We start from the raw sequence: 13,989 nt of genomic DNA on the forward strand, positions 1-13,989 counted from the left end.
TCGTTTTCCGATTTTAATAAAATTAAAAGCTTTATTCTAAACTATCAAATTATTACAAAGTATAAAAGAATTAAAAAAACAAAATACAAAATAGAAAAGTTTAATTTTTAAACAAAATGTTTCTATATATTATTGTTTTTATGGGAGCTATATGATATAGTCGTCCGATTTTGATGAAATAAAAACCGTAATTCTGTAATAATTAAAGTAGAACTCATAAAACCGTATGTCGAAAAAAATCATACTACCCAAAATAATGCAAAAATTAAAGTGTTACAGTAGCTTTTATTTATTTATTTTAAGTTATAAAATGCAACAACAAAATGCACACATCACATTGGAGTAACTATTTTAACGGTATTTTACTTTTTAATACTAAGCAAAGTTACAACAAAATACATATACTTATATTATTAATAGTTAAATAAATTTAAATAGCTTAAAAAACTATTTTTATCTGTGCGCGTTGGTGACATTGGCCGCTTTCTTTCTCAACGGTTTTAATTGTTTCCAGCTTCATAATACAAATAAAAGGCCACTGCTGGCCTCAGCTCATTTTTGACAATCAACGTCCCTAAGAAAAAATAACGCACGTCAATCCAAAAATTAGTAGGGATAATTTTTTACCCCTTTTGACTTTTGTCAAAAACGACATAATTCCCAAGCGTTGTCAACTCACCCGTCCGTCTGTGAGATCAGCACCCCAGCAGGTTTGCATGGAGTCGCCTTTCTATGAAGCGTTAAATTGAGGATGCTATATTTGCATAGAGAAGTTCGCTCTATTCGGAACCGCCTAAAAACAAAGCAGAGTACAAAGTCGTCCATCCAACAATCCGTCCGTCCGTGCGGTGCTGTGCTGAGCGATGGCCACTGCAACTAATGCAATTCATGTGCTGACGTTTCCCTTCGATCCAACCTCTATCTGCATCCATCTCTAACTACCTTTTGTTTGTTTTTCCCATGTCCTGACAAACGTCCTGTCTATCAATTTGCATGTTACCTTGCATTTCAGTCGGTATTGAATTACCGTCTCGCTCCCTCGCAGTCTTCAGAGCTTATCGGCTGCAGCTTCCTTCCGCACGTCCTCCCCGGCTTCCTTTGACCCGCCTGTGCAGGTGGGCACTTGTATTTGTTTATCTAACTATCAAAGTGCAGCTTGCGTAACTCCAGATTCGAGTGTGTTAATTGCTGCCCTCCTGGCTCACCCTTATACGCTCTGTGTTACATATGTACAGTGTTAATGTTTTCTTTGCAGACTTGGACTTGCTAATATACTATGCGCTTTTGTGTCTCTGCTTAATGTGCAAAAATCATTTGTTAACACTCCAACAAAAAACCAAACTGATTGCTTCGATTAATTTTAAGTTGGTTATATTTTTCGGGTTACACTTAAGTTGAGTAAGTTTGTCTCAAATCGAGAGTTAAGCCTTTTGGTCAATTAGTTACAAATTAAGAAAGAAGAAGCTGTCAGGCTAAAGGGTACATATTGATTAAATATTGTAAGGTAGTGTAATGGACATGTTCAACTATAAAAAGTAAAAGAAGTGCCACTGGGGCCTGACGTTTTACCTATAATTAGTTCACGCTCGTTTGTCACGCTTCACGCCCTCAAAGCCTTTTCCGCTGGCAGATTAAATGCTCCTCGAATATCCAGCTGTCTAAAGCACACCTGAGATGGGCAAGAAGGGCGGGTCGAACCCTTTTTCGCAAATATTTTCGGAAGTTCCGCATAATGCGACAAATAAAGTCATTCAGAGGGACGACAAACGACGACGAGTGTTACAAATTGAAAGCCTGTGAAATGAACAACGGGCACAAACCGAAAAGTGCAATGAAAACAAATAAAGTAGAATAAAATCAAACAAAATCGTTTAACACTCAGCGTTGGGTCCCAAAGTTGACAGAGCTGACAGACAATGCGACGAATTGGCAGAAATTTTCACGCATTTTTACAAACAGCCCCAAATTCAATGAAATAATCACACTTGTTCTTTTTTTCGTAAACGGGTTTCAAATAATTTTGCCGGGCATGTTTGACAGGCAGGACAGCTGAAATGCGCCGCTAAATAAAAGGCTGTCAATCAGTCAGTTATCCTACCATTCTTTTATTCTCCCGCTGGTGTCGAAAAATCGAAAGTGTCAATTAAAGTATTTGGAGAATATAAAATCTTGTGCAACCATTTTCAACTATCATTTATGTCGTCTACCCAAGAACAGTAAATTTTAATTTTCCGACTCTTTCTTTTGGTACCTAAGATCTGATGGTCAGAACTGATTTTTAACTAAATGTGATTCCTTAATAAAGTAAATATGGAAAGGAAATAAGGAAGAGCAGACGAGATATTTGTTAGCCTAAAACATGTGATATTACTTCTTTTTTTAAATTTAAATTTCTGTTGTATTTGCGCATACAAATTTTCTGCGTAAATGTCTCTTTTTAATGTACCCTGACTTAAAAACTAAACGTTCTGGAAAAAAAATTAGTTTGAATTACTAATCCACATGCAAATATTAAATAAAAGATTAATGAAAACCCATTACCATTACTTCCACAGGCGATATTTACAGTAGATGCCCAAAGCAAAGTCCGTATTATTCGAAAGTTGATCCATTAAAGTGCAAAAGAGCTCCTTATTCATTCAAGGGTTAAAATTGACAAAATATTGGTTTGTTTTTTACCACAAAAATAAACAAATTTTTAGTAACTTTATTACTTTTTGAATAAATGAAAAGTTTAAAGTCTTTAAATTTTTTTTCATTGATAAAAAAGGCATAATCTTAAAAATTTTAAAAGAATCTAAGAATTGTTTTGTTTATACGACAAGTTTTGTTGATATCAGGTATTATATTAATACTCTGTCTATGTGGGAGACCACTGTGCATTGTTCGTCAGTCGTCGATTTGCGGTCAATAGTTTAATTATATTATTTTCGATTTCTGCTTTTGGCCGGAATTTGTGTGGAATTGAAACAGATGTCAAGTGAGCGGTGCCGGACTCACCCTCACAGAAGGAGGAGAAGAGCACAAGTGCTTGATTAATGCCCCAGGGGACACCAGGGCCTTCTGTTCTATATAAACACCAACTTATGTTTACCTTCTAGATTTGGTCCCAATGGATGGTTTTTTCTCTTTTCAGATCGATGAACCACATATTGGCAGGTTTTATAGAGTGCCGTTAAGTGATGTTTACAAAAACTCAGTTGGTGGATAATTGTTTATATTTGGGAAGTTTTTCTGTTTATTCAGTATCTTAAAATAACACAGAATTGTCAGTAAGGAGTCCTGTGTTGCATTGCTGTTCATTTTTCCAACGAAAATTCGTTGGAAACAATCATTGATTTTAAACCAGAAAAATCAGAAAAGAAACGACAAATTTCAATTCAAATCACTATATCCATCATAAAGACATCAATTTCTAGGGATCAAAATTAAAAGATTGGATATTATCGCTTTAATACCAAGGGGTAATAATATGTATAACATATTGAATACATTTATAACAGACACGTACCTATTATTTATTTAATAAATTCATGGTTCAACATTGATATTAAGAGAGTCATAGCTGAAAGAGACAAAGCGTAAGCACAGTGGAGCCGGTATAAGACTGTTTATCTATACGACCTGTTTAAGACTGAAAAAGCGCGTGCAATTAAGCTGATATTTGACAAAAAAAAGAGAATTTTTAAGCCGAGAGTTTACTATTGCAATAACAACTATACAAGTTTAAAGGGATGTAAGAAACCTGGTCGGCTACAAAAAATCAGGGATAAATGAGGTCGTAGATGTGAACGGTCTAAAAAATAAATTTCTACAAATATTTCACCACTGAGTCTATAGTAGGTTAATTGTTTTGAATTTATTTGTAAAAAAACTAAATCGAATGCAACTGGTCTAGATGATATGAATCCAAAACTCATAAAAATATTTCTTCCAAAAATGTAAAGCTACATCGCCTATTTGTTTAATACAGCGATAAGCACGTCTACTTTCCCCAACTCCTGGAAAACTGCAAAAACCATGATGAGTATATACCAATCTCAATCCTCCCTTATCTGTCAACAATTTTAGAGAAGCTATTGGCCACACAAATAAACAGCTACTTGGTCGATAATAGTTTGTTAGAGAAGACCCAATCTGGTTTCCGCCAAAAAAGAAGCTGCACTACAGCGGTCCTCAAGATAGTAGAGGATATTCGGCGTAAAATGGGTAATAGTAGGGTAACATTTTAATCTTAATTAGACTTTAGAAGGCATTTGACACCGTTAACCATGCGATTTTGTTGACCAAACTACAAAATATGTTTAATTTTTCCCAGACAGCTGTTAGAACTATAATATCATATATCACTAAGTCGTCCTCTAAGTCGAATCAATGAATATATAAATGTTTGTAGTACTAAGCAATTGGGCTAAGAACAATGGTCTGAGCCTAAGCCCTTCAAAAACAAAATGCCTTGTTATATACAAGAAACAATTTATTTACCGAAGTTACGATTACGAGACACTGATTTAGAATATGTGGAAGAGGCTAGCAATTTAGGAATTTATTTCAACAAGACACTTTCGTGGAATAACCATATTAATATAGCAACCAAACGAACATATGGATTGTTACGACAACTATATGCAACACTGTCTTTTCTTCCAACAAATATTAGACGTTTAATTTCTAAAACTATTGTGATACCTACCCTTTGTTACGGTCTTGAAATATTCGCAAAATGTGACGCCATAAGCCCGCAAAAAATAAGAGTAACGTTTAACAATTGCACGATATGTTTACAATTTGAAACGAACGGACCATGTAACAGAAAGCGCAAAGAAAATCTTTAAACTATATGTTCATACCTCGATGATTCTAGAGTCTTAATATTCTTACTTAAAATAATAATAACAAGAAAAAAAGCAAACATCGGTAAGCCGAAGTTCATATACATATATGCATATTCATATGCAAAAATTAAACATTCTTGAAAATATTAAAATTATGATTTACTTGCGTATATGTTTAAAAACATTGAAGCTATGATAATTTGCAGCTCAAATATTCCTATGGCAGCTACATATATGATATGGTTTCCGATTTCAATTAATTTAAAAGCGAAATTCTGAACTGTCAAATTATTAATTTGTCAAAAAGAATTTCAAAAAAAAAATTACAAAATAAAAAAGTTAATTTATTATTTAATTTTTTGTTTTTTATATTTTTATTGTGCCAATGGAAGCTTTATGTTTTAGTAGTCCGATTTTGATTAAATTTAAACCGTAATTCTTAAATATTTAACCAGTACTATATGTCGAAGAACTAAAAAAAATTCAAAAAGAACAAATTTATAATATTTTTTCATGTATTTTTCCGATTGTTCCTATGGGAGCTATATGCTATAAACCTCCGATCCGGCTCGTTCCGACTTATATACTTCCTGCAATAGAAAGACAGCTTTTGGGAAAGCTTCATGAAGATAGCTTTAAAACTGAGAGACTAGTTTGCGTAGAAACGGACGGACACACGGACTAGATCGTGCTGATCAAGAATATATATACTTTATAGGGTCGGATACGTCTCGTTCACTGCGTTGCAAACTTCTGAATGAAATTTTAACACTCTCTGGAAGGGAAAAGCAACCTGAGTATTTGTTTGACCTTATCAGATTTACTTCCTGACAGACAGTTCTTCTTCCAAACCAAATTAAAACAATTAAAGGCACATAACAATTCGAAAGCAAACTTAAAACTTATATTTGCACACATAAGAACATAACACATAAAACATAAGACATTAAAGCACTTAGAAAAAAAACTTAAATTGTTATTTTAAAACAGTAAGATTTAAATCATGTTAATATTAAGTTATTTTTATATATTTATATTATCAATGTATTTAAGTCAGATTTTCTTGTGACTGGCGCATTAATGTAAAAGTGTTATACTTGTAGCGTCAGGATAATAATAAATAAGTAAATTACAAATCTGTCATTTTCACTGCGCGAAAAATCGGCATAGAACGGTACGGTAGCTATGACAGATAAATGGTACCTCTCTGATATATTCAACCAATTTTTACACACACAAAAAAAATTGGGGACCATATATTTAAAGTGAAAGAAAACGAAATTCAAAATTTGTACCTGGTTTTTTCTATGGCAGCTATGGAATAAACTTGATCTGCGTACACATAAAAAAATTTAGATTACATTAGTTTCAAGTCTCTAGCTTTTAAACATAACTATGTTTAATTGTCTAGTCCTGCAGATCAAGAAAATTTATATTTATAGGATCGAAAATGTCTTCTTCACTGCGTTACAAACCTCTGCAGGGGTAAAACCAAACAAGTGATAAGTGTTGACGGTGTTTCGTTCAAAAATGCAGCATTGTTTATTAGGCGTCTAAGAGATAGAATGTATACAAATGTTTTATACAGCTGAACTTTTAAATTTACTCGTAGGGTTAAACGGTATATTGTATTCGTTGAAAATTATGTAACAGGTAGAAGAAAGCGATTCCGACCCCATAAAGTATATGTTTTTTTATTCACGATGTCAAGCCGAGTCGATCCAGCCATGTCTGTCAGCCTGTCTATCCATTTCGGAAACTATATAAGCAAGAGATTTGGGAATTAACACGCACAAAAATTTATTATTTTCAAATATTATTTCATTTTTTGAGATAAACTTGCTCTGCGTAGGCATAACTAATAACTGCAAATCTCTAATTCTTATAGTTACCGAGATCTCGCCATTTATTCTGATTAAACACTTATCAACTTTGTTAAAGTCGGAAACCCTTTGTTCTACCAGTTACATTATACGAATTACGGGTATAATAAACAACCAAATAGCAATTAAATCATTAACAGTTCCGATGGAATAGACCAAATCCATCCCCTCCCTATTTTTGGCATGTAACAACAATCAATTTCTTATTAGTGTAGGAAAATACAAATTTTTGACGGAAAGTTTCGATGCAGGAACTGCACCCTGGTAAAATGTCTAATATTAATTTCAAGAACAAACAAGAAGAACAAATAAATTCAAAGCATACAATTCAAAAAGAAATTTTTTAAAAACAAAAAAAATTGGTCTTGAGTTTCAAATGTTGTTAATCAGCTTAAACTTCCGAATCAATTCAGCCATGTCTGTCCGTATGAACGTCAATACTCGAGAATCATAAAATCCATAGAGTTCAGATGTAGCAAGGTGACTTTTGTAACGCCGTCGATACCCAAGTTTGTTTGAATGTTTTTACTGGCTAAGAAATGTTTTTTTTTTATACTAACAAATCGGACCCTTTTTAAAATTCGTCGTTCCGTAGCGGTGTAACCAACTGCAATAATGGACCAAACAAGAACGAAGTTAATCAATTAAAATTGTTTTAATTACCAGATTTTAATAACCCTTATTTTTTGTGCTTTTCTATTTCCACCCAAAAACTCTGCTTAATCCCTCTACCAAAACGGTTTCCCAATGCCTTCATTAAAAATTCATGAGTAAATAACAACGATTAGATTTGCTGTTTAAATAATTGAGTACTATATATTTGCCTTTGAAAAATGTACACATAATAAATGCATTTAAACTAATTTAGAAATTAAACTAGTCGGAATATCGACTTGCAAGCGCACCGCAAATAAATTATTTGTATGATATTTGCCGTGATTTCCAAAAAAACAGGATAACCATTACATTAGTATATAAGTTTTTACAGTGTACTTTTATTAATTTTTACAAAATGTATTTTTAACTTAACCTCTAATCGTTTTAATTAGCTTTCGTTTACATTTTGTTTTTATATTTTACACAAGTCTTGTAGGTAGGTTCGTGATTTGTTTTTGCTCGATAGTAATTTTTCAGTGGCGGACAGTGTTTCATCGTGTATTGCTGAAATTTTGTGTATCAGTGGGCCAGTGCTGGCAAACCTTTGGTGCAATGGAAAGGTGAAATGTTTAGAATTGGTGCAGAAAGTTGAGGAATACATACAGACGTATCTCGAAGCCTAATGTTATTAAATACTTTTAAAAGTTGTTGTAACACTTTTCATTATTTTACCTCGCGTATTATTTTTTTCTGTTAAAACCTTCGAAAAATCTTGCACAAACATTTTAAACTCTGTTTGCGTTGAGCGTGTGCCTATTTTGGTTTCTTTTACGGTTTTAATATTTAAACTAATTGTATAATGTAAGTAGTTTTGTTTATATTTAATGCTATTTCAAACACGCCTATTGTTTGCCTATGTATCCGGTTGCTTAAAATTATGTAATCTTTGCTGCTGCTTTATAAGTCTACTACGAAGCTGCTACTTTTAACTCTTAGTAAGTTTTCGGGTGATACTAATGCGCATTAAACTAAAAAGGAACATATACATGATTATCCATTAAAATTAGTTATAAATACGATTTCTTTTAATATTCATAGTGCTTTCATTATAGTCAGAGTCATTTGTTTTGTTTGCGGGTAGTACATTTCGATAAATAAAATTTAGCGTTAAGAACTGAATACTCGCATCTGCGTGTCTATAAATAGTTGAATATTGAATCACAAATCATTGATGAAAACTTCATTTTACTTGGTTTAGGCGAAGTCGCTCTGCACGCTCTCTTGGTCCGTTAAATTCCGTTACAATTTTATCATCATCTCACCTCGGTCGACGTTTTCCCTACGTAATTTTGCTTAACGTGGCGTTTCCATCTATAGAATAACCTATGCCTCTAAGTTTATACACAGAAAATTTACAGTGGGGCTTAAGTAGTGTGAGTGTAGGCGCTTACAGGGGTCAGATAGTTCAGGTTTAGTTTTACTCAGGGGTAGGTTCACAGGCATGTACAGTTAGTTTGCAGATTTTCAGTGTTCTTCTCGAAAAAGTACTACAAATCAGTTAAACATTATTATAAGCTAGTTAGGTGTTACTCAATATAATAATTCCTCCTTCGTTTTATAAACAAATTGTGTCGCTAAACGCTAGACCTTAAATTCGTCCTTATATTTGCTTTATTCGTGTATATTCTTGCCCAAGAGCTGTGCATAACACACACGATGCGGCCTGGTATTATCTTTGAAATTTATCTCGCAGCTATTATATGCATGTTGTTCACTACCGGTTCCTAAACTCGTATATTTACAGGGTGTTCTAAACATTTTTCGTTACCTACGTTGTTGGCATACTCTCAACTCTACTCTAAAAATGATTGGTAGGCGACTTGATTTCGTTTCCGATCGCTTCGTTTCTTGATTGCTCAGTGGGGTTAATTGTTCCAACTCTTTGTGCTTCGCTGATCTCTGTCCGCTTTTCATTATTGGCGTGGGCTTTCACTAGAGTTACGTCCTCTTAAAACTTGATGCATTTGCATTTGGATCTCCGTGTAGATGATCTCGCTGTAGATGATACAAAAAAGATTACGCATATCGGGTTAATTTAATCAAACTCAAAAATGTGTTTAACTTTTTTATAGGCTTTAAGTGTTCATCGTTAATAAATGTAAAATTAGATAGCTAAAGCTCAGTAATCAGATCAGTTACTGCAATATTACCAAAAAAAAATGCAATTTGATTACAAGAAATCCATTATCATATAACAAACAAGTGTATAGCTGCGGTCAAAACAGTAGCGCCGAAAGTTCAGTAGATGCTAGATCCTTTCAAAAAGCACTCATTTAAACCGAAATTAATAATCAAACCTACAACTTGTTTAGACGTAGTGTAACTCACATAAACTTGGCTTGGTCCATGACCTTATTGCACTGGAATGAATCTATCTGAACAGTAACAAGTTCAGAAATTTTGTATATTTCCCTATAACATTTGAGTCAATACGAGCAGATCTATTTTTTGATAGCATATCTATTTCGTGTAATAGGTCTTATGGATTATAATATGACTTTTTAAAATAATTATTTTATAAATTTATGTTAAAGCGATGAGATAGGAGACTATTATTATATATAGTCGCAGAATTAAAAATCTGCTGTGAATTTATGACCTTTTGAAAAACTAGCTTGTTTAACAATAAATCAGAAATAAGCCTAACTTTGTCCTCGCTGCGATAGATAATACCTGGCTAAAGTGGTCCGATTGGGCACATTTTTAACGTGTAGTTTTTGAAAAGAATGTTTAATCTTTTTTCGCCACAAAATTTGATTTCAGAAATTCTGTTATGCTTAAGGTAAGATCGTTAACACTAAAAATCTGAGTTGAACTAAAGTGAAAATGAAAAAGTTGTAATATTACGAAAGTACCGAGTGGAAATATGGAAGTTCGCTCAGCGATAGTATTGATCTTTTGATGCTTGGACAGTTTTAAAACCCCCTATAACAGGGGTAATTGCACACAGTGTAGCGTTTTGTTTCTTCTTTGTATCAATGCAAGACAAGAACAATTACGTGGTTTTTTTTTTCATCGCTAATCCGAATGAAAATAGTTTTTCTCTTTTCCTCGACTCTACTCCGACGTTATTTATTTTAGTTTTGTTTCATTTGTGTTGGTCAATGCACTGCCATATGACAGTTCTGAGCTCCCCGATCAATAGTATTGATAGGGTATCGATTGCGCACGAACTTACCTCAAATCCATTCAATATGGCGTTTTCATCAATGATACCACAGCCTGTTTTTCTGTGCCCTCATGGCTCCGTTCGGCATTCCGCCTCCCAGTCCACTGCCGGCTGCGCACTTAGCGCCTTCCCCCATCGACTTGGTGATGTTGCCCAAAGCTTCGCCACTGGCAGCCGCTGGCTTTGCACCGCCCTTTGCGTGCACGCCCACCACATCTCCGGCGGAGAGGTGGGTGACCTCCTCCAGGGCGGTGGGTCGCCGGTAATCCGATGGCTCCGCCACGCCCACCCCTCCCGCCTCCCGCGTCAGCCGCAGGGCCTTGAGGTGCTGTCGGTGATGTTGGTGACCGTCGCGTAGGATCGCCAGCTGCGGGACGTGCTTGCTGGTGTTGTGCAGGGTCAGGCTGTGTTTCGCCTTGCTGGCGACGCTTCCGCTTCCGCCTGCATTTCCACCTCCAGCTCCGCATCCGACTCCTCCTCCGACTCCGCCTCCGACTCCGCCTCCGTAGCCGCAGCCGCCCGCCATGTTGGCGACCAGGCTGAGGTGCTGCGGCTTCTTCGGCATGGTGGTGCTGCCGGCCGGGGCAGCGGCGGCCCGCTTGGGGGCGCAGCCCGCCTCCGCGCCCCCGGGCCCCGCCGCGGCCACCAGCTGGAGCGAGGCTTCGAACTAGAGGTTGTCGGGGTAGCTGCGGAAGTTGTAGGTCCTGGCCCGCTGGAACTCCGCGGCGGCGGAGCTGTTCCCGCCGCCGTAGGGATTGATCATGGGGGCGGTGGCGTTGGAGTTCATGGTGCCGATGCCGTCGTCGTAGATGCCGCTGTGGTCCTGGCTGCTGTGGCTGTGGCTGCTCTTGCCGCCGCCGCTGCTCACGGTGTTGGTGTTGCTGCTGCCGCTGCCGCCGCTGCGCTCCGAGCCCGGCCCCTTGAGCGGCTTGAAGATGGCCGTGGTGGCGTAGTACTTCTCCATGGGCGGCGGCGGCACTGTGGGCGGTCGGGGGAAAATGCTGCTCAGCGGCGGGGGCGGGGTGCGCCGCACGTTCACATAGCCGGCGCCCCCTGCCCCCCCACCGCCCATCTTCGACGAGGGCATGTAGTCCTGCATGTGCGGCACGGCGTAACCACCTTCCGGCACGTCTGTGGGGATACCGAGGGGAGAAAAGAGCAGGGAAAGTGCGCTTAGCCAGGGGAAATGTATTTGCCGCAGAAATGTATTTGCATTAGTTGCGAACGGCGCCATGTTTTATGACTCTCTTCGCGCCAGCCAGCGGAAACATCCTCCGCTGGGGTTAAAAGGGGCCAAGGGGCCAAGGGGAGGGTTGACGGGGCTTACACACCTGTGTAGTCGGGCGTCATGTTGCACTGTAAATCATTAACCGCCGCATAGCCGTTCACGCCACTGGTGTACATGTTTACATTGAAAGGCTCGTGGTAGAGACTGTTCTTGCCTATGGAGTCGTTGTCGTCCACGCTGGCCTAGAAGCACAAAGAAAACAAGGAACAAAGTCAGTGCAAAGAATGGAAAAAATGCCATTAAGAATGTTCCCAGGCTCCGGAACATGATTACTTATGCACACGCGCCTTGAGTAGAGAGAATTAACTTACTCGGATTGTCCAACCTTTCTTGCAAGGCCAAACATGTTTTCTTTGGACCCGTTCTCCAGCAATTAAATTATTTTCAGTATGTTTTCCTCGCACTCGATTAACGCGAAAGTTGCCCAACTAATCCTTTATCTTCGGGGCCATCTGTTGCACCGACCTCCATCTCGATGGTTTCGCAGCCAAAAAATCGTGTTTCTCCCCCATTGCGATGGTAAAGTTTTCCGCACACGGAACTCCAAATTTCCACTCGAGAACAAACTTCTTTAATCCAATTTTATCACTAGACTTAGTCCAATCTCCTCCTTTCGGTGGGTCGAACTTTAAAGTTTCTCCCACCCTGGCCCCTGGACCTCTGGCCACTTAAGCTTGACCCCCACAAATCAACAGAGTACGCACACGCACACGCACACTGTCGTCGAGCGTTGAAAAGTCCCATTAAATAAATGCCGGACGGAGGGCTTCTCACGTAGGACTAAGCAGTGTGGAAACTCCACGCTACATTGAACAATTATGTGGAATTTCGAGGCAGGAATCCCTATCTCCACCTCCACATCCACCTTCACCTCCATCCCCGTCTCTATGGAGATGGACTCCAGCACTCCATAATCAACCCACCTTGATGCTGTTGCCATTCGGGCGGTGCTTGTCCCCATTGCCGCCGAGGGTGTTGGGATTGAAGCTGTACTGGAACGCGTCGAGGACGTTGCTGCCGCGGGCGCGCTTCGTCCGCGAGACAATGAACAGGATGATGGCCACCAGCAGGATTATTATCGTGGTGAGGACCACGATGACCACCCCGATGAAGTTGGCGTCGTTCGGCTCCTGATCGATGGGGCGTGGCGCAATTACTGCAACGAAAGCGGCAAAGCGGAAAAGAGCAAAGGGCAAATTGAAATTTAAATTTAAATTAACAAACGCGCACGTCGAACAAAATTAAATGTAAATATTGTCCAACTAAATAATTAGCCAAACGAAACAAGCGAATGGCCCGATCAGGAGCAGGGCAAAAGCGAGATGTTAATTGGATTTATCATGCTTTTCGGCCACTTACGCTGCGGTCCGTTGTTGAACTTGCCGTTGCCGCCGGAATCGCTGCCCGCCGTGGCCACGCCCTCTCCAAGGCCTCCGGCAGAGCCGCCCACACCGTTGGGCTTGTTCTTGTTGGGCTGGTACTCCTTGCTCTTGGTGTCATCGTGAGTGTCCTGCGCCTGACTCGGTGAAATGCCGCGCTGCTCCTGTTCGTCTGTGAAATTGCCCAGTGCAGGCACTGAAGGTGGAAAAGGATTCAGCAAGTTAGATTGCAGTTTATTCTATTTTCATCGGCGGAGTGGATTTTAGATTGCAGTTTATTCTATTCTATTCTATCTATCTATCGGCGGATTGGCCAATAATAAAGCAAGTTTCGCGATATATTAAGAGTTAGTTTTTCATGCATGCTTGTCATCGGCCTTCCTATGCTCTTATTTGAATACCCTAACGTCCTCTATTACTGAAGCTGCCACTAGGCAAGCGAATACTTGGCTAATACCCTTTCCGCAGCACTTGCGCAGTTGTCCATTGGCCACGCACATCAAAAGTGGCTTTGATCTCTGCGTTCTGGAATGTTTCTTATCTCGCAAACGTCTTGGGGGCACAAACATAACAAAGGAGACATGATAACGGGTGAGTCCTGTTTTCGTCCACCCGCCACAACACGTTTTCTGAATGGGTGACCTCGTTTCTTCAGACAGTTAAGGGCGTAATTACTGGGTAAAGTTCTTGCGGGAATGTCGTGGGGGAGAGTGCGGAGCGGAGTGCAGGAAGAGCCGAGGCTGCTGTTTTGAGTTATGTCCCTGGTCCTTAGACGGCA

At 38.8% G+C, this 13,989-nt stretch overlaps 1 protein-coding gene across 1 annotated transcript in view; it reads right to left on the reverse strand.

Annotated features, from left to right (window-relative positions):
- Positions 1-7,680: 7,680 nt before the first annotated feature.
- The window catches only part of LOC128253254 (uncharacterized), a 39,559-nt gene continuing 33,250 nt past the window's right edge, over positions 7,681-13,989 (reverse strand). The window contains 5 exon segments of the mRNA XM_052981518.1: positions 7,681-9,370; positions 10,554-11,675; positions 11,876-12,014; positions 12,756-12,988; positions 13,192-13,407. Coding sequence (XP_052837478.1) covers positions 10,582-11,675; positions 11,876-12,014; positions 12,756-12,988; positions 13,192-13,407 — 1,682 coding nt within the window. The 3' untranslated portion in view covers positions 7,681-9,370; positions 10,554-10,581.

This window comes from Drosophila gunungcola (genome assembly GCF_025200985.1).
Source record: "Drosophila gunungcola strain Sukarami chromosome 2L unlocalized genomic scaffold, Dgunungcola_SK_2 000007F, whole genome shotgun sequence".
NCBI classification, from domain to species: domain Eukaryota; kingdom Metazoa; phylum Arthropoda; class Insecta; order Diptera; family Drosophilidae; genus Drosophila; species Drosophila gunungcola.